The following is a 27,287-nucleotide window of genomic DNA, read 5'->3' as shown; positions in this document are numbered from 1 at the left end:
GGCGTGTCTGCCCTTCCCGTCATCCCCTCCCTCCGCTGGTTTAATAAAAGACACGAAACAGAAAGGAGGCAGGTTTAGAAAATAAAGTTTGTTGGGATCTTGAACATTTTGGAGAAAACTAACAAAGAATATGAACACACTTCAGGTGGTGGTGATAGAAGGAGAAACGTCATCTTATTTAGTGCCTGTGACATACACACACAGCCGCTCGGTCACGGCGCCGCCCTGGGGAAGGTCCGAGGGGGTTACAGGGGCTCGGGAGCAGGGCCGCCCGCACAGGCGGTCCGGGAAACGCGCGTGGCTCCGCTGGAGTGGGCGTGCGGCCCTCTGAGCGCGCGAGCGCTCAGCAGCGTGCAGCCGTGGCCCGCGCTCCGGCCGAGCGCGCTGAGAGGCGCGAGCGGGGCTGAGAAGCAAGCCATTCGGCACGCAGGTGTCTGGCCACGGCGGTTAGTAGACAGTGTCTGCAGCAGCAGCAGCAGCAGGGACACGATCGCATTTTGGTGTGAGAGCAAGTGGAGTGGTGGGGATAATCTGTTGACAGGTCTGAGAACAATCTGGCATGCATGGAAATTAAAAAAAAAAAAGGTGTGTGGATGGGTGAGTTTTCCTAGCGGTGGTCACAGTGCGTGGACGGCCAAGGGTGAAGGGCGCCCGGCAGGCCTCACACAGTTCTGTCCGTCCCTGAGTTCTTCCTGACGACCTTGCCTCCGTTCACCTGGTCGACCGCCAGCGTCTCCACCTCGGGCGGGGCCTGCGGCGAGGCCCCATGGGGGATGCGGTGGGCCACACCCACGTGGACCTTGTGCTGCTTCTCGCGGGCCGGGCCGGGCTGCTCGCCGGAGCTGCGGTCCGAGGCGATGGGGGGGATGACCAGGGGCCTCTCCTTGACCAGGTGCATCTCGGCCGACTCCCTGGCCAGCAGGAACGGGGTGGGGTCGGGCATGGCGTCCACCGGTTCCCGCAGCAGGAGCTTCCGGCCCTCGGCCCCCAGCCTGTAGACCTCGTCGAACTCCGGGTGCAGCGGGGCCGAGAGGCTCTTCTTCATGCGGCGGCGGGGGGTCTCGGGCAGCTTGTCCCTGGGCGGGGCCGGCTTGTAGCTGGCCACGGGGCTCCCCGACGGGCTGCCGTCCGAGGTCCCGCTGGAGCTGAGCAGCTTCCTCTTGGTGGCGTGCAGCTGGGAGGTCAGGTAGGCGATGGTGCCGGCGCGCTGCTCCAGCTCGCTGGACAGCATGTTCAGCTTGTGGCTCTTCACCTTGAGCTCCTCCAGGTACCGCTTCTCCCGCTCCTTGATGGTGTTCTCCAGCACCGCGATCATGGCGTTCTTCTGCTCCAGCTCCCGCAGCAGCTCCGCGTTCTCCTCCTCCTGCGCCTTCAGCTGGGCCTCCAGCTCCTCACAGCGTCTTTGCAGCTCGCCGCTCCTGGCAGGGGCGTCTCCTGGAAGCACAAGCACAGGCACCAGGTTGAGGGCCCGACACGGGCTGGCCGGCCAGCCGGCCGGGGTCAGCGGCTGGCTCCTGCAGGGCCGGGGGCCTCCAGAGCCCGGGCAGCTCTCCGCTCTCAGTTTACTGTACAAGAGAAGGTCCCCAAGTGTGAGAACGGCTGAAGCTAAAGTGCGCAGTTCCAGAGTTTTCGGCACTGCACCCGACACTCAAGATGGAACCGCAGCAGATCCACCTCCGTGCCTGGATGAGGCGGCTCAGCGCCTGCTCCATGCGCGTCTCCGTTCTCAAGGCCTCTGTACAAGTTCTCCACGCCTGACGCACAAACGCTCTGAAGCTGCACGGGGACAGATGTCCGGCAGCCACCTCTCCTCTGACGCGGTCCCTCTCGCACCATCTCTCAGGGTGTGGCGTCCCTGCAGCTGTGTTTGGTCCTGGGCCCCCCCCCCCAGCCCCTTCGGCCCCACCCCCAGGGTGCAGGCCCATCCGTGTGGCCGAGCGGGGTCCGCTGACTTAAATCGCAGCTAATTCCTCGGTTCCAGGAGGAACACGTGTTCGCTGCAGAAAAGCCGAGCGTCCAGCAGTGAGTGCGAGGCACTGCCCGTGTGGGCGTCCGCCAGGAGGAGACAGAAGCCCTCGTTCCGGCCGCCCCCCTGCCCCTCGGGGCCTCCCTCCCACTGCCCCCTAGGCCCCGGCCCCACACGCAGCTCTGTGCGGTGAGTGGGCTTCTCCCCAGCGAGGACCCGCCGCCCACGCGGACCACAGCCGTTAACGTGGGCGGGGGAGGGTGCTCTTACCTGTCTGTTCCGAACTTTTGAGTGTTAGCTCGTACGTCAGATCTGAAAGGGAACCACAGGCGTTAGTTCTGGGAGGTCGCGGTGCACTTCAGAAGCCTCGCCAGCTCTGCAAACACAGACCTGACCAGCCGGTGGGTCCTGCCTGGGTCAGCGTGGGAGGCGAGTGAGAGAGCAGCGGACACCAGCAGCAGCCCCGTCCTGACCGGGGCTCAGAGGGGGCCCTCCTCTCCCCACAGCGCAGCCCAGTATCCACACCAGCGCGCGGCCTGCTCTGCCGCAGCGGGACACCGCGGCCAGTGGCTCCAAAACCCGCTGCCAGTCCCAACCACTGCGTCTCCAGCTCCCAAGTTTGCACAGTTCCCAGGAGGGGCCTCACGGCTTCCTTCACGCGCGCCCGTCAAGCGGAGGGCAAGGCATGCCATGCACGCGGTCTCTGTGACGGCAGGCCCCCGCACCGGAGAGCAGAGAGCACCCCCACCCCCGCCACTGGCCTGGCAGGCCAGCCCCGCAGGCCGGCGGCCCCGCCCCGGCGGGCACCTGTGCAGTGCTGCTGCAGCCGCCGGATCTCGGCGTGCAGGCCCTTGAGCGTGCTGGCGTGCTCCCGCTGCAGGAACAGCAGGTTCTTCTGCGCGCTGTGCAGCTGGTTCTCCAGGTTCGCGGTGGCCATGCTGGCATCCGGGGGGCCTGCGGGGACACGGGACATGGTCGCTGTCCCCAGCCACAAGGTCACAGGGAGGAAGGGACGCTGCCCGCCCACCGCCCTCGTCGGCTCTGCGGGGCCCTGGGCTGCGGCTCTGGGCGCAGAGGGACACAGCGGACCCAGGGCTCCCTGACCCCAAGCCCTGGCCCCTCTGCTGGCCTCCAGCCCCGGCAGGCCATGACCAGAACAGCTCCCGAAGGACCTCCCTGACTGGGGAAGGCTGGGTGCCTGGGGCACCGGCCGACGTGCGCTCAACTGGTGTGCGGAGCTGGCCGGAGGCGGGAGCCGGAGGAAGAAGGGGGTGGGGCCCAGGGGGAAGCCCAGGACCCCCAGGGCAGAGCCCCCACCCCTTGGGGACTGCCCGGGGGGCACCTCGCAGGGCCACGGGCACTGGGAGTCTAGAGGCTGTCCCCGACCCCACCCCTCCGTGCAGCTGCGGGCACCCGCCGGCAGCGTGCTCTCAGCCGGAGACGCGGCCTTCCCGGAAACTTGAGGAACATGGGGAAGCCCGTCCGTCCTGAGGGAGGGCTACCAGAGTAATCCAAGACGCCTTGCTAGCACCAAGAAATGCAAGGGCCGAAAAGCAGATCTTCTTACAAATGATTCTTGTACACGCAGGGCCGTGGAGAGCATCTTCCCACTCTGCCGTGACAGAGCCCCCGAGAGAGGAGACACCCCTTCCTTCCCCGAGGGCTTCCCGGGCACCGCACCGTGGGGGACAGCCCTGGACACTCCCATGCACCCAGGCCCTCGCCACGCCGGCGCCCCACCCCCGCTCTTGGCTACAGGAAAATCGAGGACATGTTTCAACTCCAGCTCCGGAGCTAAGAATAGTTCGTAACTGCAACCTCCATGCACCCGGTCCCGGCCTGTCCCCCACTGCGTCCCACCCTGGCCCTGCGCGGCGCTGGGCACCTGGGAGGCCCTCGGCCGGCACGTGCCGGACCAGGCGCCGAGGGGCCGACCCGCCGAGTGTGGGTGTGGCACCGAGGAAGCCGTTCCCACGGCTCCCTGCCCCTTCCCGGGCCGCCTCGCCGGGAGCAGGCGAGAGGCACCACCGAGGCCCCGGGGACCCCGTCCGGCACTAGCAGTGCAATGCGCCCGCCCTGCTTCTCGCCCGCCGGGCGGGCAGGGAGGAGGAGACGTCCAGCGCCGCGGCGGCCGCCCAGTCCAGCAGGGTGGGCGCGCGGCGCTCAACCCCTCCGGCCCCACCTGAACTCGGCCGAGAGCGTGTTCGCACTGCGACTGCCCCGGCGAGTCAGCGACGGTGACCCGGACTCGGCCTGCAGTTCACTCGCCCACTGCCGTCACCACGGAAACGGAAACAGGCCCGACACGGGCCCCGGCACCCCCACCGTCATGGGCAGCCGTCGCAGGCGCAGCGGCCTGGGAACAGGAACTGGCCGGTTACTTGTCGTGCACAGCAGGGGGCGCACCGGCGGCTCCGTGGGGCGGCTGCCCCCGAGGGCTGCGCCGCTCCGCCCTCAGTGCTGCCTCGACCGGCTCGGGGCCGAGCGCCAACGGTGGGGGCGTGCCCCAGCTGCCAGACACACGCGGACACGACAGGCCCTCTCGGGTGCCAGGACACAGGCCGCGCCTCCAAACGGCACCTGCGTCACCACCTGGCCTTCCCACTGGCTCCCGAGCGCAGCCGCGCCCCGGCTTCCCGGGGACAGGGAGCCGCTGCCGCTGCTGGAAAGGCGGCGTTCCCGGTTCTCATCCTTGGTGGCTGGTGACGCGACCGTCCTAACGACCCGGTCCCTCCGAAGAGGGGACGCAGATGCAGCCACAGGGGTGCCCCTGTGTCGAGGAGACGCAGCAGAGACGAGCGGGTCGCCCGGAGGGAGCAGTGGCGCGGGTCCACGGAGGGGTGTGCAGAGGCTGCATCAGCGCTTCGAAGGCACGGGAGAGTCGGGGCCATGAGGATGAGGACGGAGCGTCCCGCCCTTCCCCGGGGGGCGGGGGGGGGGGGTCGGTGCCAAGGAGGGCCTCCGCTCCACGTGAATGACGAACGCGTCCTGCTCGGGCAAAGGCATCCACCCCACCGCACCACGTGCCGCCACCCCCACGGGGCTGCACTGCCTGTGTCACGAGGGCGCGCCCCGGCCGGTCGGCTGGCTGCGGGCTCTGCGGGCTGCGGCCCGGTCGGGAGGCTCTGCAGTGCGTCCCTCAGCGCTGCCGGGGGCCGGCAGCAGTTTTCCAGGTGCTCGAGCGGCCAAAGCAGCACGGCCCGGTCCCGGCCTCCTGTCCCCTTGGACACACTGCCCACGGCTGCAGGTCCGGGGCCGAGGCAGCAGCGAGGCCGTCCTGGGCCCCCAGAAGCGGCTATGGGGTCCCAGTGGGGAGGGACCCCATCCAGACTCACCGCTTCCCGTCTTAGACAGAAACCTCTTCCTTTAACCACACGCCTTCCCTAACCACGCGCACAAGTCTGGGCCGCGTTTCCATTTCCCAACACGGCTCTGGTCACGCCCCAGCCCTCAGATGCTCTCGGGGCCAGACCCCACACGCCTGGCAGCCATGCCTGGGCCCAGTCCGGCCCCCAAAGGCCCGGGCGCCCCGTCAGCGTTGCCGTCCCCTCACCCCGGCATCCACCACGCCCCTTCCAACAAGGCTCGGGCACACCTGGCTCCCTCGGTCCGGAGTGTTCCTGGCAAACCACCCCCTGCCCCTGCCCGGTTAACCGCCGCTCCCCCTGCACACCTGGACTCCCGCATCACGTCCAGGCTTCGGACGATTCTCCGCTGCCCCTCCTGCCGCTGCGTGGAGGTCACAGCGGGGACGCACGCTGCTCGGAAGGCCCGGCCGCAGCTCTGAGTGCAGCTGGACTGCGCCGCACCGCGTGTCCTGGTGTGCCAGTGAGCCGCTGGGCCGCGCCTCTTGGGCCCAGGGACCCGGAAGGACTTTGAGGAGGACGGCTCTCGAGCTCGCAGCGGGAACGGCCTCGGTCCCCGTGCCGTCAGAGGCAGGCTCATCGGCTGCTGCACGCAAAGCCGTGGAAGCAGGGTGATAATTTTAGTGTCTGAAAAAATAGCGCCTGGCGCCCACGTGGCAGCGGTGAATTAGTTATGAGGAGCTATTCCGGGCCGCAGTCATGAATAAGTTACGACCCGCCACGTGACGCCCGCTCGTGCCGGGAAGGAGCAGCACGACTGGAGCCTGCGGCCGCCCTCCAAGCCACCCCGTGGCCCCGCGGCCCCGCGGCCGAGGGGCCGCCCGGCCCTCCGGACGGCAGCAGCTCAGCCCCTCGGGCACAGGGACCTCAGAGGCTTTCTCGTGGGCACTCCCCGTGCCGCTCTGGCGCCCTGCGGCGGAGGGGAGGCAGTGCCGTCGAGAGAGCGAGGTTGGCCCGGGGACGAGGGCAGCGGGCGTGGCAGTGAACGCCTCTCCGCGTGAGGACGAGAACGGAGGCCCGGGCCCTGCCGGGCACAACGGGGGGTGGGGGTGGGGTAAAGGACAGCAGAGCGGCAGGGCCTGGGGCCGGACTGTGTCCAGGGTCAAATGCCACCTCGTCACCTAAGTCAGGGTCTCTAACTCGCGGGGCTGTTTCCAGCGCCGAACGCGGTCACTGACAAGGCCCGGCGCAGAGCAGCGCCCAGTAATCGCCCGCTGTGTCACTTTACGGGACGACCGGCCACCAGGCACACGAACACGCCCCCAGGGTGTGTCCTGAGCCACCCACCCGGGCGTTTCCTGGACGTCCTCTGAGTGTGGGGTGAACTGTGTTCCAGTCGCGTCTGAAAGGGGGGCAAAGCCAAACACACACTTTCTGCTGGCCCCCGGCCTCCCCTTCCACCCGGGAGGGGCCCCTCGGGGGCGCGGAGAGAGTCGGGCTGAGTGAAGCGCCCTGGAGGACAGCGAAACCTACTTCTTGCTCCGGAACAATCTAGAACACTTGACAAGAAGCTAAAAAAGGTCTAGGGCTAATTAGGCCATCAATTCTGAACCTACGATTGCGGCTTCAGAAGAAAGGGACCCGCCATCCCTGAGAAGGCTGCTGCGAACCCACGGCGGCCCTGGTTGGAGAAGCCGCTGCAGGGCCCCGCCGGCGGTCTTTGCGCACGCAGTCAGGAGTTCGGCCAGTGGCTTACTGGAGAATCCCCGGGAATTGCGGCACCAGGAAAAAGGGTTCATTTCAAGAAACCATAAGTGTTCAACGGTCACTACAGAAGCTTTTTGGTAAAAATAGCGAAGACCATTTCGAAGTGGAATACCACGTTTTTGTATGTGTATGTAGGTTTAAAGATCTAGAAGAATCTACAGCAAAGCATCAAAAGCATTCAGATAGATCTTGATGGTGAACTGTGGGTGATCTTTACTTTCTAAAAATTCTATTTTGGTTCAACCTAAATCTTCTGTAGTGTTGAACACGTATTACTTTATGGTCAGAGAAAAAATTACAAAGCAATCTCTCTCAAAAAAGATAATCGCTCTTCACTGGCAAAGAGGCCCCTGTGTTTAGCCGCACTGTGCCCAGGGTGGTCCCGGGTGGCCAGAACTGTCGATAGTTCAGCAGAACCGAGAAGAGTGAGCACAAAGGCAGCTGTTACAGAAGCAACGATCCGGTGTCCCCAGGACGCGCAGAAGAGAAGACGGTCGTGCCGCGCACCGGAGGGGCCCCGACCCACCGCGCCGTGCAGCCCTGCGGCTCTCTGGCCCCGTCTCCATCTCAGACGCCGATGGCCATTCCCTCCTGGAGGGGCGCGTGGCCTCGTGTCAGGGCGCTAATGGCCGTGGCCAGCGAGATGGCAGCGAGACGGCAGCGGGACGTGGAAATGCGATCTGGGCCGCGCCTGGGGCCTGCTCGATGGGTTTACAGCCGCGCTTCCCTGAGGCCCGACTGTCGCAGAGCTGGCGTTTCTGTGGCGTCTGTGCAAACGCCGCGTGAAGTGTGTGTACGCGGCCGCGGCGGGAGGAGGCTCAGCCCCTCCGGGGGAAAGGTCCGGGGAGAAAGCAGGTCTGTGTTTTGGGTTGTCTGGAAGCGCCTCACGGTGGGCAAGTGCCGGAGCTCCCCTGGTCTGGAATCGCGGGGCCCCTCGGGGAGCGCCCGGGCCTCAGGGAAAACGGGGTGACTTACCAGCCACCATGCCCACACCCTGGGCGGCCCCCGCCCCCGAAGGCCAGGGTCTCCGGACAGGGAGGGGCTGCTGCCCCACCCGAGGCGCTCCCGGGCGGCTCGGGACCTTCTGTCCCACAGGGAGAGGCTGGGGAGCTCCGGCCTGGAAGGAGGCAGCGCCGGAGGGGCAGCGGCGGCCCTTCCCTGGCGGCCCTGGGGTGACCGCCGCCAGGGACACCCCCGCAGCTCCTTCCTTCCTTCCCTCCCTGAGCTGGAGCCGAAAACATTTACAGCGAGAGAGAGGCAGGCGCCGTGGTGAACTGCTAGCGAGCTCGTCACTCTCCGGGCTGACCCTGAGCCAACGGTTCCGGGACACAAAGCCTGCACGCAGCTCACCACCCCGCGAACAGTCCTGCTGAGACATTCTCCTTTAAACAGGAGCGAGAGCGAGCGGCTCCCTGGGGTTTCCATCCCTCCGTCCGACTGTGACCCCTGTGGGTGTCACTGTGTCTGGTCGGTGGGCGAACCGGCCCTGCAGGCGGACCAGACAGGGCCCCCTCAGTCTCCGCGCTGGGCGAGCGCCGCCCGAACCCTTTCCCGGGCTGGGAGCGTGCGTCCACCTGCTTGAGAAACACCCGCCCCACGGCTCCCCAAGCGGACGACCCGCTTCATCTGAACCCCACCCCCCCGCCCACCAGCAGGGCCTCGTCCCCCGTGCTCGAGGGCCTCCTCGCGGCACGGGCTCCAGGGGGAGGCACGCGGTGCGGACGGAGGCGCCATCCCCGCTGCTCTCGCCGCGCTCTCCCGTTTCACCAGCGCCGGCGCGACACCCGGAGAAACCCTTCCTGGGCGTCCGAGCTGCCCCTCCCCGGCCGAGGGGAGACGCGACCCTCCTGAAAGGTCCTGACGGGCCGCCCAGCCCCAGCCCCAGCCTGTCGGCCTGGACGGCGCTGCAGCTCGCCGAGGCGAGCGAGCGGGAAAGGCCGCCTCCTCTCACGCGCCCGGCTACATGCTGGGCCGGCACCGGTCACGTCGGAGGAGCCAAGACAGGGAGGACACTGGAGACCGTGGGAACTGCTGGAACAGTCCGGCAGCAGCCCACCCGGCAACCGGAGTCCCCGTGGCCGGGCGTGTCATCCAATGCTTGCGTGTGCGTGGGGCACTGATACTGCTTCTCATTGGACGTTCCCGTGGGGGATGGCCTGTGTGCCGATACCTTTCAGGGCGACTACCTCTCCCTGCGGAGGAGAGGCATCCACCCAGGCCTCGCGGCCTTCACTGCCCAGAACCGTGTTTCCCCAGCACATCCACCCAAGGCGGCCTGGCCCTGGGATCGCCCATCTAGGGGTCCCACGGCCCGACGCAGACCACCGCCCATGTCACCGCCCTCCCCACGAACCTGCCGTGCCGCCGCGTGACTCAGGCTCCTCCCACGGGCGGCATCCCAGGCCGACTCGGCGGGCCCCTCTGCTCACAGTGCCCCTTTGTGACGCCAGGGGGCCTGGAACCCCGAGCCCTGCATTCCGCTCCGTGGGGGAGGGGGGGCGGGGGGGACTCCGCACCAAGTCCCCTTAGGGAGGCCTGCGGTTCTTCACAGCGGACCCCGCGCACCCACACACCGAGACCCGGACCGAGGTGGGGCGGGAGGGCACCGCAAGGCACGCGGGTGCCCTGCACGTTGTTTCAGAGCTCGCCACGGCGACCAGACTTGGACCGGGTCGGACGAACGAGCCCCTGGTACGCCCCCCCAACAAGCAGAAGGGAAACAAACAAAGGAGAGGGGTGGGTGGACGCACGAACTTCGCGCAGCACCTGGCGGCGGCAGGAGGAGAGCGGGAGGGCCGGCCGAGCGGACGGTGCCCGGCCACCCGCCCCGCGGTCCGTCACAGCGCGGCTCTGGGAGAAGGGCCGGCCGTGGTGGTTCACAGGGATCCGGGACGCCCCATCCCGGTGTGGCCTCGTGGACGGGGCGGCAATGCTGCTGCTGCTGCTGCTGCTCACAGGGACGACGGCGGCAGCTGCTTTCCGAGCACGCCGCCTGCTAGGTGCCGGGCCGGCCACCCTCCACGCCTCCCGTGGGCAAGTCCTCACGACAGCTCGGTGGGGCAGGTGCGCGCCGGGAAACCGCGGCACAGAGAGCCGGTCACCGGCCTCGCGGAGACCGCGCGGACCCGGTCTGTCCCTGGAGCTCTGCGGCTCCTGCCCCCTTTTCTCTTCGAGGAGGGAGACGGTGCTGACACAGGCCTACGTTCTGAATCAGGAAGCAAATCCAACCGCTGGCTCAGAACTTCAGCCGGATCTGGAGGCATCCGATGCCCAGGTTTTAGCAAGGTGTGACCTCCTCCACGGTCACCGTCCAGATGGTAGCAGACTTTCGAGATGACGGCCACTCATGTGCGAGCTACCGCGACGCAGCGGGCCGGGAGGACCCCAGGCTCTGGGTGCAGCCCTGCCACTTTGACGGACAGCGCGGGGCAGGTCTCGCCCGTCGCCCTGCGCCGCCCCTTCCTCACTGCAGTGGGGGCAGGGCTGAACTAGTGCGACGATGGGATATTCTGTGTGTCCAACAGAGTAGCCACTGGCCCCATGAGCTGGCCGCGCTGAGCACTTGAAATGCAGCAGGTGTCTCTGAGAAACAGTTTTTCATTTTATTGTAATTGGAGTGAAAGCTTACGTGGCCCCAGGAGGCGGGCGGCTGCTGTCGGGGCAGTGCATGCAGAGTGGTGGGGACCAAGCCTGGAGCTGTGCTGCCCATACGGCGACTCTGACGCCCAGGGCGCCCCGAACACGTCTCCTCGGCCCCCCGACACCCAGGACGGGGCCTGCTGTGGCCGGGCCTGCTCTGCAAGAGCAGCTCAGCACTGTTCTGCCATTCTCGTCACACTGTCCCCCCGCGCACCTTCACAGCAGGTATTGCCACCTGACAGTGAGTCGCTTGTTCATCTCTCTCACGTTCCAGGAGAGCGGACTCCATGAGCACAGGGCTCTCCTGCCTGTCCCCTGCCCCTGCGAGCGGGACCGCCTCCCTCTAGCACAGGGGTCCCCGACCCCCTCCTCTCAGTGCACAGGCACCGCCTGCATTACCGCTGAGCTCTGCCCCGTCCCTGGGAAACCTGTCTCCCACTAACCCTGCCCCTGGTGCTGGAAAGGCAGGGGACGCTGCCCGGCAGTGGGAGCAGCCCCTCGAGAGCGGGCTCTCTCTGGATGGAGACCAGCGGGGCTCTCGCCCACGCTCTGCTCTGGCAGTGCCCCCGCCCGCCCCCGTCGGAGGGTGCGTGTTGTGCTGGTGAGCGTGGGGTGCCCTGAGAAGGGGGGAGGAGGGGCGACGGCTGGAATGAAATCGGGCTTCGTTTCCATGGGACGGAGAATGGCCTTGCTTGGGACGTTCTGGGTTTTGTGACACGGGTCCTCCCTGCTGGGTGCAGCTTACGCCTGGAAAGGCTACTTGTGTCATGAGCAGACTTGCAGTGCCAAGCTGTGGCACAGCACGCCACCCCGGGCGTGGCCGTGCCTCGGGGAAACCGAGGGCTCGGTTCCCACTGCAGGGCCTTCGTGGCGAGGTCAGAAACGAGGAGTTCAGGACACACTCTGACGGGTGTGGGTGATGCTCTTCTTGGTCCGCAGTGAAGAGGGAAAAGGACGATGCAGCGCGTTTCCTGCAGAGCTGGCTTTCGTTCCACCTGAAGGAGAATTCCTTGTTTCCGTTGTAGAACTTCCCAGGTAAAGGACGCGGTGTTCCATGAGTTCTAGAACCCTCAGAACCACTTGCGTTGCCAAGAGGCTACACCGATGGCCATGAGCTTAACATCATCATCGATTTTTTAAAATCTGTTGATGTTTACAAGACCCATTACAACAGGCCAGGCAGCGAACCCTTTCAAATACGCCGCAGGGGGCGGAGGCTTGGCGGGCGAACGCTCCGGAGCGCACACTGTGTCCTCGGGCGGCCTCTCTGCGCCGACCGACCGCGCTCGGGGCGGCGACACTCGGCTCTGAGGCACAGAGACAGCGGCGAGCGAGGCCACCCTCGGGAGGTCCGCGCAGCGCGGGGCGGGGAAGAGGGCCCGCACTCGCTGCTGCACCCGAAGCCGCTCCTTCCTCACCTGCCTGTCCCCCGTGAAGGCGTGCGCACCCCTGGCAGGCAGGGGCCACGCTGGGACCCTTTCGGCACAGGGTGGCGTGTGCGACTGCCTGCCCCCCCCACCCCCCGGTGGCAGAACAGGACCGTGCTGGCCGAAGCTGTGTCCTGTCACTGGGGGCAATGACAGGGTGTCGGTGCACTGCACCCTCGGGTGCCGGACGCCTGGGCCGCTAGGCTCACGTTTGGGGCCTCCGGTGCCCAGCAGCCCCACCCCCGCCCTGCTGTGGGGACTCGACAGTTTTGTGGGCTGTTGACGCCAGTGTGCCCAGGACTCCCGCAGCGAGACGCCAGCCTCACCCACTGGCTTCCCTCCGAGGCCCAGGAGTGGGTGCTTGGCTTTCCACCCGAGGGTCGGGCTCAGGGTGATGGCCTGCAGAGGATGGTCCTGGCAGCCCCGGAGCCGCCTTAGAAGGGCCCTCTCCTTGAACCTCGGGGGTGGGGGGGGGTCCACCGCGGCCTTCCGGGATTAGTGATCGTCCAGCACCACTCAGGGTGCCGCCCCACAACTGTGGGCGAGACTCGCAGCACCTCTAAGCAGCACTCCTCGCAGCTGCCTCCGAGAAGGCCCCGCCCCCGGCCGTCCGCACGCGGACGTACACTTCCCGCCCCCGGCCGTCCGCACGCGGACGCGTACTTCCCCCTCGTCTCCCCTGAAAACACCAGCCGAGCGCACCTGCGGTGTCCTTCAACAACGAAGTCTGGCTCTGCCCGTCGTCTCTGAGCCGGTGCGAGCTCCACGCCTTAGAGACTGACCACCCCTGCAGCCGGACACACCCCGCCTGCTCTCCCGACAGAACCACGTCCTCACTTACAAACTGCCGCGCCGCGCAGGGCCGAGGCCGGCAGACCCGCCCCCTGTCACTCGGCCTGGCTCCCCCTCCCCAGACGCGGGGCCTGCAGGCACTCTCCGGTCTGGTCACCACGACCGAACCAAGAGGCAGAGATGACCCAGGATGGAGGACAGAGGCCCGCCGCTCCTTCAAACGGACGGCCGGTCCTTAGAACCCTGCTGCGTTCCGTCCGTGGGCACATCGGCGTGAAAAACAACAGGCCTTTCCTCGTTTGCTCAGCACCACAGTCCACAAAGACGGCCCTTTCAGGCCGAGGCGGCATCATTCGCAGGTGAAGCAACTTTCAGGAGAGCAGCGTCGCCACAACACCGGGGATCACAATCTACGTGCGCCAGCAGTGCGCGAGCAGCACCCCCGGGAAGGGGACCTGGAGGTGCGTCAGAAGCCTCCCCTGCTGGAGAGGGGGGTCAGCAGGCCACGGGGGCCCTCAGAACTGGGCTGGGGAGGAAACCCCAAGAGTTAAAGGTCACGTGCCTTCCGCAGTCTAAATTTAACATCTCCAGTGCTGCCAAGGAGGCGATGAAGAGAAAAACTGCAGCTGCAGGGTATTATTTACCTGCCTCAAGTGCCCTTTACCGAAAGTGTTCTGCCTTTTTGGCCTCCCTGAGCGTAAGCCTCAGGCGCCTTGGGCTTGCTGGCTGGCGCCGACCGATGGACATGCACCGCGCAGCCCCGAGCGTCTGGCTCATGGCCCGAGCCGTGGGAAGGAGGAAGAGGACACTCGCTCCCCCTCCCCGGCGGGTCCGGAAGGGCAGACGCAGCACGAGGTCCCTTCGGACGAGTGGGAACTGGGGGTGGTCCCCGAGGCACCGCCCTCGGCCCGCCCTCCACTGTGGGGACCCACACGAAACAGAGACGCCTGCTGCCAGTGGACAGATGTCCCCAGAGACCCCCATGCGGTGCCCCCGGACACTGCGGCGGCGGCTGTGAGGTGGAACCTTCGACCTCTCAAAAGGCTGCTACTGACTGGCCAGCCACCTCACCCGAGAATCGGCATGCGGGTCGCAGCGGTCAGGGCAGCATCTCCGACTCTCTGAAGGAGTAAGTAAGCGCCTGTAAGGTTTTCCTTTCTTTCTTGGCTGGCCAGAAGAAGCTGGTATTCTTATCCTCCCCTTCACTCGTGAAGTATGAATAACAGTGCGTCTCTAGTTCAAGCCGGGTCAGAGTCCCTGTTTCCCTGAGGCCGTCACACCCAAACTCACCGGGCGGACAGCAGGTGCCCACGCACGTGACAAGCCACCTGCCGGAGGGCAGGGGGCAGACCCCAGGCCGGAGGGCGCGTCCGGCCCCCGCCTCGTTTGATGGGCCGGCACCTGGTTTCCACCCGGCGGCGGCGGCCGAGCTCCCACTTAGCTGTTACGGAGCGGTCACACTTGCACAGCCCTGCAGCTACGTTTGGCCCTTTGAGGGTGACCACGAGGCGGCTGTGGCCCCTGGCAAAAATCAGTTTGACACCCCTGGCTTAAAGAATAAAAGTGGGTGACTCTTCTTAAAGGGGTTTTTAAAAAGGTAAGTACATTAATTTAGATTTTTTTCCTAACTTCTTCCCAAATCAGACAGGCCAGAGGCTGCCCCACTTAAATCCTGTGCTGGTCGCAGGAGCTCTGGTCTTCCCAGGGAGTGGCTGGCTCCGGCGGCAGATGGCGTCCTAGCCGCCCCGCCCCCACTCCACAACGGATGGGGGACGGTCGCCGATCATCACTCCTATTGATGATACTTGACCAGTCCCCGCATTGGCTCGGCGCAAGCCGGGCACGCCTTTTCCTTCTTCAGACGCAAAGCCCCACCCCACTCATGTCTCCAGCTCCGCTTTCAGACAGCGGACACATCCTGCAGCCTACTGCGGGTGGAGGTGCAGGGCTCCGGCTGCGAGATTTGAGTCATGTTTGAGGGATGAAATACACAGAGACCGAACTGGTGGGTGAGCACAAGAGTCAGCCCTTCCTCCGTGTCTTTAAAAGGTAATTGCAGCTAAGGAAGCAATATAGTCGCCTTCACAACCTTCTGGCTCTCAAAGGAAAGGCTGACCTTCCGTTTTTAAAAAGCTTTAAGGAAAACTCTTCTGTTTGTCTTCACAGCAAAGGGCCACTTGATTCAGTGTTTATTACAGAAAACAAAAGCCACAGGAGGAAATACAAACCGAGTGCGATTACAAAGTCTTCTTAAGCAAAACGTTGAATGTGAGAGCACTTTACCACCTGAGAACCCCATTCAAATGCAAAGCCGGGTTAGGACCCTCTCTGACCCCGGGCCGGCCTCTCCCCAGCAAAAGCCTTCCCGGGACTCTGGCAGGCGTGTGAGGATGCCGTTATGCTCACACCCCTGGGAGGGGGCATTAAGACAGGACAGATCCCGAATGCGCCCCAGTCCGGTTCCGGCAGGACCCCCAGGCGCCCCCTGGCAAGGCCCCTCCCACAGCAGGGCGCTGCCCTAGGAGCCACTCCTGCCTGCGCGGGGCCCGGCTCTCCCGGCAACCCTGCAGGGAGAGCACAGCCCGTTCCTCCCCGGCTGGAGGTTCCCGTCAGACGCAGCCTCCGCCTGTACGTGAACGTGAAGTCTTCCTCCCTGTGCGCGCTAACCCACGTCTCTGCTCGGAAGTTACTGCAAATACGCCAAGTCCCTCTGCTGCAGGGCGGACCGTAGCTGCTGGAAGACAACAGGACACGTCCACTTCCCTGCTCAAACCGTCCGCGGGCCTTGACACCGAAGCCGCAGATGTGAAAGCTGGTGTCGTTACCGGCACCCGCTAACCAGTCTGCACCGCCAACCTGGGCCAGACGCTCCCCGGGCTGTGTGAGGGCACACAGGCAGGTGCACGGCGGCCGCCTTAAAGCGCTTCAGTTCGGTGGGCATCAGTCACGTCTTAGCTAATACACACGTGTCCGCTCTGCGTTAGGAACTGTCAACAGCTAACGTCGTTCCAGAGAAGAGAACACGCTTTAGGAAGTAAACACAGTCCTTACAAACATCTTGTTGCAGAGGCGCTCCACCAAGGAATGATGAAGATAGAATAATGTTAGCCAACAAACAGAGTTAAAAACCCAAGTGATTTTCTATTGTAAGCAAAAGAATTCCCTTGTTTTTTAAAAAGAATTAACAATAAAAATGCCTAACTTCCAAGAAACTTGTTTGTTGGATTGATGTATTTACACGTGCTGCAGTAAAAACCTGATACAGATAACTGTTCTGTACTTTAGGTTCCAAACATAACTGAACTAAATTTACTGAGTAATTACGATGCAGAGGAATCCCAGAAACTTAAGGCTGTCCAGTAGTGTATGCGTATAAACCCACAGAGAAACATATGTATATGCCCATCACAAGCCTTAAAACCTATCAAAAATGTTTCATGTAAAATGAACATTAGCCAAAATAAACACATAAATTAAAAAAATATCTTGGCAGGTGAATATTAGCATTTTTTCCCCTTACAATTCAATGGCAAGAAAATGCAGGCCAATTCCTGGCTGTGCAAAAAAAAAAAAATCACTTAATAAAATAATAGCAATGCTCTTTAAATAAAATTTGTACTTAAAAGTCTTAAAACCCGGCAAATCTAGCATTAACACTCTTACAGGTAGGTTTTCCGGAAATGCGTAATGCAGTTCAAGTATTACAGCCCGGCCGCTTGTGTGTCGTTACGAGACCGATGACTACAGCCTAAATTCCGGAGCACCCCATCTTCATCATCGCAGCAGATCACAGCTGCTCGGGGCCAAAGCGTGAAAGGGAACCGTAGGGTCGGCACGGAAACGTAACTCCGGTAAACCAGGGCGGCAGCGCACTGCAGCCCCCGGCCTGGAGCTCCACCGCCTGTTCGCATTGTGCTCAGTTCCACGAATCACAAACGAGGCGTTTTTTAGGGTAAATTAAGGCCCCCACAAGAGCTGCAGGGAAGGGCCGTAAGGTAGAGTACTTACGTACAGGGCTACCGGGTCGGGAGACAATGCAACTTCCCAGGGAAGGTCTCTAAGGTCCCCGGGGTGCAAACGCACCTGAAAGGGCGGTGTGGATTCAGACGGCCTCCTCCCCACGGCGCGCCAGACAAAGCAGGGCCGGGCCCTCGGCGCTCCCGGGGCCCCTGCAATGCGGATCCCTCGCCCTACCATCCCACCCCGGCCTGGCAGGGCAGCTCTGCTGGCCTCCCCTGCCCCGTCCGATTGGCTCGGGCGCGCGGTGCGCACGGTCCGCACGGTCCGCAGCCTGGACCGGAGCCCTGGCAAGGGCATCCCCCGCCGCGTAACCGGCTGCAAGACCCTGCAGGCAGCCGGCGCGGGGGTCGCGGCGCCTCACTTTTCTTTTGCTCTCCTTCCCAGCACTTCGTTGGCGCCCCGAGTTGTTTCCGCTAGGGGACACCCCCCCCACCCTCGGGCCCCGGGGCTAGGATGGGGGACCCCCACCCGCTGTCGCGGGGGCTTAACAATCTCCTTGAATGTTTGTCCTGACAGGTGCCCTCGCCGCCCACAGAGCCTCCCCGCAGGTACTGCCAGGTGAGCGGGACTGGACTGGTCACACCTCGGGCCCCGCCTCACCTGCGGGCGCGGCCGTCGCGGTCCTTCAGGCGACTCCCCCCTCGGCGCTGTCCTCCGGGCGGGCGGCAGCGAAGGCCGGCGGCCCATGGGCGGGGCGGCGGGCGGGGCTGGCTCCCGGCTCGGGCCCTGCCCCGGCCCGGCCGCCGAGCGAGGTCAGTGGGCGCCGCCCGCCGAGCGCATCTCGCCGGCTCCCACCCGAGCGCTCGCCGCTGTGCACGCTGGGAGCGGGGGCCGGGGCGGCGAGGCCTGGCCGCGCTGACGGGGCGGGCGGCGGAGGCGCCGGCGCGGCGGCGGGTCTGTGTCTGCGGGGTGGGGCGGGGGAGGCCGATCGATACTCACTTGACGCGGAGGGGGCGACGCCCCCCTCCCGCGGCGGCGGCGGGGCAGGGGACCGCACAGAGGGGAGGGAGGGTCTGGCGGGTGGGGCGCAGGCGCACAGCTCAGGTGCGGCCGCACTGCGGTTGCCCTAGGTAACGCGGGCCCGGGCGGGGCGGGGGAGGGAGGAGCCAGGCGGGCGAGCGGGAGCGCGCGCGCGGGTCGCCGGGTGGGGGTGTGAGGGGTGGGTACTCGGGACCGGCCTGGTATTGGGGGGAGGGCGCGCGCGGGCGGTCGAGGGGCGGAGCAGAGGCCGGGCGGGGGGGCGGGGGCCGGGGCGCGGGCCGGGCCGTGCGCATGCGTGCGGCCCCTGCTCCCTCGGGGCGGCCGGCCTCGTGCGTGCGCACGCGCGCTGTCCCCCGGAGGCGTCTGGGTGTGCGGAGCGCGCGCGCGCGCGGCTCGGAGGCGCACCTGTGAGGTGTCCCTAGAGGAGAGGGAGGGTGGGTGCGCGGAGCCCGCGGCCTGGGGCGCTCCAACCCCTCACTTCTAGTGAGTTCTCGGGCGGCCGGGCTGCAGTCTCTTTATTTCTTTCCTGGACCCGGGCGGGGGCGCCGGGAGGGGGGCTAGGGGAGCGGGCTCGGGTGAGGCGGCGAATGAGTGGATTAAAGAAAAGAAAAACAGCCCATCACTTAGGATGGGCCTCGGGCCGGGGCCGGCCCCGGGCGTCGGTGGGGAAGGTCAGAGCCGCTCCGCGCGGCCTGGCGGCCCCCGGGCAGGCCCCACGGAGGGCAGCCGGAGCTCGGGCCTCCGCGAGCCGGCGTGGGCCCGCAGTGCCGGCCGCGGGGAGCGGGGTTCGCAGATGGCGGCCGGGTGCGCGGCGCGGGCAGGGCAGCGGCAGGGGCGAGGCCGGGCGAGGCCCCGCGGGAGCCGGACTCCCGAGCCCGGCTCCATTGTTGTTGCGGCCGAGGGAAGGGGGAGCGAAACAGCTTCAGGAGCCCGAGCAGCCGCGCCTTGGAGCCTTTCCAGGCGGGTCCCCGGAGAGGCGGTAATGGCCGCGCCGTGGGAGCAGGCAGCCGGGCGGTGCGGCGGCGAAGCCTCGCTGCATGGTGGGCTGGTGTGTCTTTTCAGGGCGCCCGGCGTCCCGGCGGAGCCCGACGAGCATCCTGCGCAGGTGATGAGGGGCCCCTGGCGCCCCCGGCGCGGAACGCAGCCGCCGCTGGACGCCTCCATTGTTTGACCGCCGCCCGGGCCGAGTCTCAGCCAGGTAACCCGGAGGGGCAGCGCGGGCGAGCCTCCTTGCGACTCCCACACCCGAAGGAGCCCTCCCCTCTTTCGGGACCCAACTTCGGTTCTCTTCCCGCCCCCTGCTTTTCCGGGACTCACCGTGGCCCCGCTCAGACGTTTCCCCCACCCGGGTCAGTCTCTCCGCGAAGTCACCTCGCGCGTCCCTGAAACTCGGCTCTTTTTGTGAACCCTCCCGTGCCGGACTCTCGAGCCGCTGGGTCTCGCCCAGAAGCCTGCTTGTCCCGAACACTTGCAGTTGCTAGTTAGTTCGTTGGGTGTCTTGTCGCAACAAAGGAGACTAGCTACTACAAAGGGGAAAAAAATGTAAGCTTTTTTTTTTTTAAAGAAACGTTTTGTGACTTTTTTAGAGTTGATTGTTTTAACAGGATCGAACTGTTTTTGTTGCTGTATTTTTTTCTCTTTTAGATGGGGCCCCCACTTCCTTTGCAGACGTGTAGCTTGTTAGAACAGAAAAATGACCTTGTCCCACCCACGGGTTAATTTACATTTTTCACATGAACTTTAAATGAGCAAAACAGCACATTTTCTTTGTAAGCGTTGAGACGTCATCAAGGTGGCCCAAGTTGTTGGCTGCCAGCCCCAATCGCCAGAGATAACACTGTTTTGTATGTGCCGTGTGTCCTTCTAGGTCTTTTAAAATCTTTCTGCGGGCGTGTGCGTCCTTGCTCACCTTTGTTCTGACAACTGCTGGAGTGTCGTTTCAAGTTTAGCGTGTGACGAATGGGTTAACTCGTTTGGAAAAACTGCTGCCTCATGTCCCGTAGTTGGGGTAGACCGTGTTTATTTAGCCGGTTCCTAGACTGGGGGCAACTTCAGTTTTAACTTTACATTTGGGACAGCTTTCTTGGTGGTGGTTCTCCAGTGAAGCGCAGTTTGGTGAAGGGAGCACTGAACTCCCCTCGTTACGGAGGCCAGCCGTCTGCCCGGCGAGCGCTCTCTGGTTGAGGGATCCCAGGCTGCAGCCCCCCGCCGCCCTTCTGCCGTTGGCATTGTGACTCGACTGCTCTCACGTCCTGTGACCTTGGGTGGGACACCTAATGACTCCGAAGTCTAAACCTCAGTTCTCGCGTCTGTAAATGGTGACGACACCTGCTCTGCTCCTCAGGGTTCCGTGACGTGAAGTGTGTGAAAGTGTGCGGTGGAGTGTGACGTGGTAGAGCGCTGGTTTCGATAGCCTTTGGATGACCCAGAGGGATTTTCTGTTTGCAATATAATTTACAATTTCTTTTTTGACCAGACGTGTGTATTACAGAACAACAGAGGTGGCCAACTTTGGGTACTTTTTGATTTGTGATTGCATTGCAATTAATTTTTATCAAGTACTGTCACTATATTATAGGCTTCTTAAAGAATATTCTACACAGCACATTTTCCCTAGTCCTTCACATGCCATGAAAAAATGAGGCATATGGCCCCTGGCTGGTGTGGCTCAGTGGACTGAGCGCTGGGCTGGGAACCAAAGGGTCGCCAGTTTGATTCCCAGTCAGGGCACATGCCTGGGTTGCGGGCCAGGTCCCCATTAGGGGGCATGGGAAAGGCAACTACACATTGATGTTTCTCTCCCTCTCTTCCTCCCTTCGCCTCTCTCTGAAAATAAATAAAGTCTTAAAAATAAGGCATATAAATCAGCTGACTATGAATAAAGTATCAGCAGATTGAACACAGCATAACACAGAGCTCTCATTCTAATATTTAAACCCCTTATCACTGGTGATACCAGCCTGTGTGTGAGCTTCCTGTGGCGGCGGCAGGGTCAGGTCAGCGCTCCTGTCTTCTGGTGAAATGGGTTCTCTCTGACTCTGTAGACGGCATCGGAGAGAGAGCAGCGGTTTAAATATTGAGTGAACAGTGGGATGGATATAATTTTAATATGTGAGAGATGCAGTTAGGGGCTTTGTAGGTATTTTTCTTTCATTCAAATGTACCTGAGTGCTTGTAGCGTGGCCAGCAAAATCAACTTGTCCCTGTGTTCTGGAGTTTACAGTCTGCCGGGTGGAGGGGATCAGAAGTGAAGTGCAGCCACCCATATGGTGGTGGGGACTGGCTGGGAATGGCGAAGGTTGAGCAGCGTAGGCCGCAAGAGCAACAAAGAGGCCCACATGTGAGACTGTGGAGAGAGGACCCAGGAAAGACTCCTTTCTTTCTTTCTTTCTTTCCTTTTTTTTTTTTCAAAAATAAGATTTCAGCTGAGATCAGAAGGGTGAGTAGGCGCTAGTGTGGAGTGAAGTGGGGGATCATTTTCCAGGCAGGGGAATGGCATGTGGGAGGGCCCTGGGGGGAACTCGGCCCCGTCCGTCTGGGACCTGGAGGCGTGACCGCGGCCAGGCTGCGGTGGGGACAGGCTGCGGTGGGCGAGGCGTAAAGTAGAGGCCGCGCCGGCGCGCTCGGGCGGGCGGGGTCTGGTAGGGAAGGTGGAGGCTGTCTCCTCCCGAGTGAAATGGGAAGCCATCACCAGGCCTGGCTTTTAAGCGGAGGAGTGACCTAATCCGGTCTGCATTTTTAAACAGCCACTCCAGCTGCTGCGCGCAGGAGGTGGGGGTGTGGGTGGGAGGGTGGGGTTGGGGAGACTCGGCAGTCCCCTTCGGAGTCTCCCTAGAGGTCTGGGGGTGTTTAGACAACGGGTGGGCCTCCCCTTGGAGTTCCCATTGGGTTCAAACTATTGACTGAGCTAAGGCCAAAGGAGACCCCTTACTATTTTTTAAATAGTTCTCAGTTTTATTACTAAAGAGAGGAAGGAAAGGGCACTTTTTAATGCAAAAAATACACATAAATGTTAAACTCGTCCACACTATACCTAACAAAAAAGGAAAAGTCAGATTTAAAATGGAGCTGTTGTTTAACATGGTTTTTATAAGCTTCTTCAAACACTACTGCATGAAGTAAGAGCGGGGTGAGGACCCGAAACGAAGACCAGAGAAAACCGTGGACGTTGTTGGCTAAAAACACGAGTAACTGAAAATCAGACCAAAAAATGGAGGAAGTGAGCAGGTGTACCATGCATGTATAAAATCCATAGCTTTCTGAATACCAAGAATAGCCTGGCAGGAACTAGAATGGAAAATAAAAACAGCTCAGATTATAGTGCGACAAAAACCTAACACGTGTGTTAAGTCCGGCCTCGTGGAGACAGTGGGGTTCCCGTGAGGGGGACCGGGGAGGACCCCGACAGAGCGGAAGGACTGTCGTAGACGGAAAGACGGACCGCGTCCTGGCCGTGACGCTTCAGCGCGGGACTGACCGGCGGTCAGGGGAGTGGGGTGGGGGTGGGGGCGAGAGCCCGGGCTGACCCGCAAACACTGTGAGCGCACTCACGCACAGTGACGCCGCGCCAGCTCCGGGGGGCCTGCACACTCGGCGTGTCCACGGGTCCCTGGAACCGACTCGGCACTGCGGAGCTGACCCGCGTGCGCGAGAGGAGTGAATGGCAAATCAGCACGAGGGTCTCCGCGCCGCAAGGAGGAGAGTGTAAGTGACTGGTGCACACCTGGCCAAACGGGTTCTCTCCCCTGAGGCTTAGCTGAGCCGGAGTCCTTCGCTCAAGGGACGTAATACCTGCCGTTTAAAATGGGGGTGGGGGAGCGATGGAGTAGGTCCTGGCACCTACGGGTGCTCCTCCATTACTAGTTAAATCGTCGTATTGGGCTGCGTGAAAGGGTCAAACTTCTCCAAGAAGAAAGGGAAGCGGTGCCCCCAGGTTAAAAGCCTAGCGACAAAGCAGGACAATGTTTGTGACAAAAATAAGTGAAGAGTTAATGTCTTCAACATGTAAGGAACATGCATAAGTCAGTGAGGAAAATGATGAAAATCCACACCAGTGATGACAGGACGTGGACAATTTACTGGATAAAAATATGACGTATCAAACATTTGGCAAGATGTGCAGTCTCACTGATGTCCAAATAATTTGTAATCACTCCTACAGAGAAGTAAGTCTGTTCTCAGTAGTGGTAAGACTAAAGACATTTAAGAATGAAACATAAATGTACAAAAGCTTTACAAAGAAAAGCAAGAAACCATTACATAAAGAACGTAAAACTGAAGAACTTAGGTAGACTTGAAGAACTCACCTGGAGCGGACCTAGGTAAACGTGCGGGCCCCGCGTGTGTCTGCCGGCGAGGCGGCACTGTGACGGGGGCAGTTCCCCAGCAGTGAGACCGGTGCCGCTGCACGGAGTCCGCTGCACGCTGGCTTTGGACGCCCGGCGAGCTGCTTCTGAAAGTCGTCGGAGGACCGAAGGTGCCAGAACGGCCACGAGATGTTTCAGGTGGAAGAACAGCGATGGGGTGTTCGCTGTCCCCGACACCACGACGTACAGCGGCGCTGCGGGAACAGGAGTGGTGAGCGCAGGAGCAGCAGTCCGGGCCCCCGCTGGGCACTCGCGCGGTGGGTTCGAGTGCCGTCCCAGCCCTCCAGAGCGGCGGGGTCGCCCCAGCCAGGGCGCATGCGAGAACCAGCCGGTGAGTGCGCCAGTAAGTGGACCGTCAGATTGGTGCTTTTCTCTCTCTCCCCTTTCCTCTCTGTCCAAAGTCAGTAAATAAATTTTTTTTTAAAAGAACAGGCAAGTTCCACTACGTGGAACAAAGTAGAACCCAGTCCCAGACCCATCTATGTGTGGGGCTCTGACCGGTAGTGAAGCTAGTGCTTTGAGGCAGTTGGGAAATGATTGTTCAGTATATTGAACAGGGATAGATAAATATTTGGAAAGAAAGATCCCACTTCTCCATATGCAAACTGAGTTTTATTTGGATTAAAGAACTAATTCACAAACAAAATGTCTGTAAAGTATTAGAAGAAACTGGAAGAATTTTTGTATGTTGGAGTATAAATTATATTGGAAAATACATTTTTAGTGTAGGCCACTGAGGTAAGACCAAGACCCAAAACGACAAGGACTGGTAAATTTGACTGAACATTGTCAGAGCGGATGTTCCTGTGTGACCAAAGACAGGGCAAGGTGCCCGGCGGGGACAGAAGGTGTTCTGTGACGAGGGCCGACAGGTGAAGGACAGCGGGGTGGACACAGCGGAGAAATGAGGGGCGTGTGTGACGAGGCCTCAGAAGGAAGTGGAAATGTTGGGGTGGTGAGGGGGATTCGGTCTCGGGATTAGGGAAACGGAAATTGGAACAACTAGACTTTTTTTTTCGGCGTGGGGGCTTTGGGCAGACATTGAAAAGATACTCAAGGATGTGGAGGAAGAGGCACTTAATGGGTTATTGGGAACATGGAGTAGGTTCCGCTGTTCCCGACGACAGTGCGGCAGACCTGACACGCACACGCACGCAGAAGAAGCTCCGATCCAGCCGGCACACGTCGCGGGGTCCGAGATGCGCTCGTGCGGGAGCACGAGTGCGTGCTCGCGAGCCCACCGCAGCATCGCTGTCAGCGAGGAGAGCTGAGGACGGGCGCAGCCAAGTCTCGGCGCCGCTCGGCCAGCCGTGGGCTGCGGCGCAGCTTTGAAGGGAGAGGCGGCCTGTGTGTGCGGGCACGGCCTGGACGGAGGCCCAGCATGTGTTGCTGAGCCCAGAAAGCCAGTTTGTTTTGTCCAAAGGAAATTGTGTGTGTGTGTGTGTGTGTGTGTGTGTGTGTCCAGGTGCAAGCAGAAGCAGCTCGAGGAGGACACGTGGGAAAGCCCCCGAGGAGGCGGGTGGTTTTATTTCTCGTGCTTTTTCGTTGTTTTTTTGTTTTCACAACCAACATTTACTTTTGTAACAGAGATGCCCCAGCTTCTCACTTACCAATTTACTAAAGGCCTAAATGTAGACGAAAAAATGACAGTCCCTTACGAGGATGTGGTAAAAATACCACGCACTTACGTTACATTGGATGTATGTATCGAGAGCCTTAAAAGATTCTTACTCTTTGATGTGGAAGTAATCCGGGGCCATCAGAGGGACGTTTTCCAGTAGAGAAGCTTTATGCACAAAAGATGACACGGTGGGGTTCTCTTTAAGGGTGCGTTTGTGGAACGATTACGCTGTGGTTCGCCCCCTGGGTACTATACGGCCATTAAAGTGTTTATGACAGTGTTAAGTGGAGTAAAACCAGGATATGAAATTGCATGCATGATATGTTCAAAACTCTTAAAAATTTTAACAACTGTCCACAAGAAACTTACGATGGGAAATTGTCTAGAAGAAATTAGATGAAGGTCGTAAAAATTGTGTACATTGATAGGTATGATGTTGGGTGATTTTTAAAAATTTGCTTTTTGTGTGATTTTTAAAAATTTGCTTTTTGTGTGTCTTCCAAGATTATACATATTACATTTATAATGGAACACTTAGTTTTAAAAAGTACATTATATCTAGGACATACGTGAGCTGGAGATTTAAAAATAGATCTGCCGTATCATTGAAGCATACTGTAAAATGTACTCTAAAAACTAATATCGAAACATTGAGTGGAGCAGTTGGAATACATTTGAATGAGCTTTTATTGCTTCCAATATATTTGGAGGAAAATTGCGTCTTAGCAATATGCAGAATAAGAATCACTCTCATTTCTAATTTTACACCTGTAGAATAAATGCAGGAACTTAAACGTGGGATTAAGTTCCATGGGATTTCCTAGTGTGGTGCTTGTTAACTCCCGGTGTTCCTGACACACAGAGAGCAGGTCAGACTCAACCGAGCCTTTGGGGGGGTGGGGGGGAGGCGGGGGGGGGGGCCCCGCTGGGCCCGGGGCAGAAGCACAGAGCGCACGTGGCGACGCAGGGCCTGCGCGGGGTTCTGCAGAGGGGCGCTCAGGGGTCCCTCGGGCGTGCAGTGTAGGTGAGGCCAGGGAGGTCACGAAGGCGTGTGGGTCCGCTCACTCCACAGGTTACCGCGGGCCTGCAGTAGGTGGCACGGTGAGTGGGTGGCAAGGCCGAGTGTGTGCCATGGAGGGGACGTGTCAGTGGGCGTGTCACGTAAAATGACGTCGGGCATGATCCCAGTGTGAGGGTAAGGGTGGAGGTCGGGGAAGCTGTCCCAGAGTGGGTGGTGTCTGAGGTGGGACCCGAAGGCGACAGGGACAGAAGTGGGAAGGCCCGGAGGTCCAGGGAGCGTGGGGGGAGGAGGAGACCAGGAGCCGGAAAAGTCTGGAGTGAGCAGTGGCGGGGGATGGGCCAGCAGAGGGGCGGGAGCAGACGGGGCCCAGAGTTAAAGGCCAGGCCAGTGGGTCTGGGAGCTGCGCTGCCGCCGGCACCGGGCCACCCAGCAGCTTTGCGCCGGGTGATGGCTACCTGCTTTGCATTCCAGAAGATGACCTTGGAGCAGGGCATGGGCTGGGGGGTGGGCGAGACCCGAGGCTTCGGCAGCGCTTCGGGGGAGGGCACTGACAGCCTGAGCTGGAGCTGAGATGGAGGGGTGGGATGGGTGGGCCTGGGGGGCAGGCGGCCCCTGCTGTGGTGGGAAGCAGGTGGGGGGGAGGGGGCTGCGGTGAGCTGGCAGGTCAGTGGACGCACGGAGCCACGGAGCGTGAGGAGCGCGTGGGCGTGGGGAGGGCTGCAGAGCCAGGCTCCTGCCGGGCTGCGTGGGGGACCGGGTGCCGTGCGCGGACCCGTCACTGACCCAGACGTTCTCTGAGTTTTCTCAGAGTGTTTAACTGTACATCTGTGAGCCGTTTCAGTTGGAGACTCTGTCCAGCCGAGTCAGCGCCTCTCACGTGGGGTTGTTAAGACTGTGCATCTCTGGCTTTGGGTGACCTCACGATGGTCTGTGGCATTTTCTGGGTCCCTTTTCTGAGGGCGCTGGTCCCATCATGAGGGATCCGCCCTCACGACCTGCCTGCCCCCGAGGCCCGACCTCCTGTAACGCGCCTGTCTCGCTGGGGAGCAGGTTTCAGCGTGTGAGCGGCGGGGACGGAGACGGTCCATCTGCCGCAGGCCTGTGGGGACTGGGAGTCCATCCTTCACGGTGCCCTCGCCCACGGCTGCACGCCCTGGGGAGTGGGAGGGGCGGCACACCCACGGGAGAGCTCACCAGGGGCGCGGGGGGGCGGGCAGGAAGGTGCCTCCAGCGCAGGGCGCCTGGCTGGTGGAACTCGCTCCGAACTGTCTAGTGATAGGGCCGTGAGGAGGCCGCCAGGAGGCCCAAACTGGTTACTTGCCCCCAGGCCACAGTGGGCGATGGGGCCGGAGTCGGGCAGCTGGGCTCGCCTCCATCTCTCC

At 61.9% G+C, this 27,287-nt stretch overlaps 2 protein-coding genes across 6 annotated transcripts in view; one reads left to right on the top strand and one right to left on the bottom strand.

Annotated features, from left to right (window-relative positions):
* Nucleotides 1-68: 68 nt before the first annotated feature.
* CCDC92 (coiled-coil domain containing 92) lies at nucleotides 69-18,008 on the bottom strand. 4 transcript variants are annotated; one of them, XM_036014384.1, is made up of 5 exons: nucleotides 17,517-17,689; nucleotides 16,942-16,979; nucleotides 2,774-2,920; nucleotides 2,237-2,278; nucleotides 69-1,434 (listed from the first exon to the last, which is right to left on the bottom strand). In XM_036014384.1, the coding sequence occupies exons 3-5, from the start codon at nucleotides 2,901-2,903 to the stop codon at nucleotides 662-664; spliced, it is 945 nt and encodes a 314-aa protein (XP_035870277.1). In that variant the 5' UTR covers nucleotides 2,904-2,920; nucleotides 16,942-16,979; nucleotides 17,517-17,689; the 3' UTR covers nucleotides 69-661. The 4 variants fall into 4 exon arrangements, with proteins under 4 accessions (XP_035870277.1, XP_035870278.1, XP_028383840.1 ...); XM_036014385.1 differs by lacking the exons at nucleotides 16,942-16,979; nucleotides 17,517-17,689 and adding an exon at nucleotides 17,856-18,008; XM_028528039.2 differs by lacking the exon at nucleotides 16,942-16,979.
* The window catches only part of ZNF664 (zinc finger protein 664), a 23,095-nt gene continuing 13,506 nt past the window's right edge, over nucleotides 17,699-27,287 (top strand). Inside the window, exons 1-2 of one of the 2 annotated variants that reach the window (XM_036014388.1) lie at nucleotides 17,699-17,810; nucleotides 18,960-19,095. The gene's annotated coding sequence lies outside the window, so the exon portion shown is untranslated. Of the gene's footprint in view, nucleotides 17,811-18,229; nucleotides 18,381-18,959; nucleotides 19,096-27,287 lie in introns of those variants that run through there. The other variant, XM_036014387.1, reaches the window with a different exon arrangement.

This window comes from Phyllostomus discolor, chromosome 13, assembly GCF_004126475.2.
Source record: "Phyllostomus discolor isolate MPI-MPIP mPhyDis1 chromosome 13, mPhyDis1.pri.v3, whole genome shotgun sequence".
NCBI classification, from domain to species: Eukaryota; Metazoa; Chordata; class Mammalia; order Chiroptera; family Phyllostomidae; genus Phyllostomus; species Phyllostomus discolor.
Note: the sequence above shows the minus strand (reverse complement) of the source record. Positions and strands in the feature narration are given on the sequence as shown.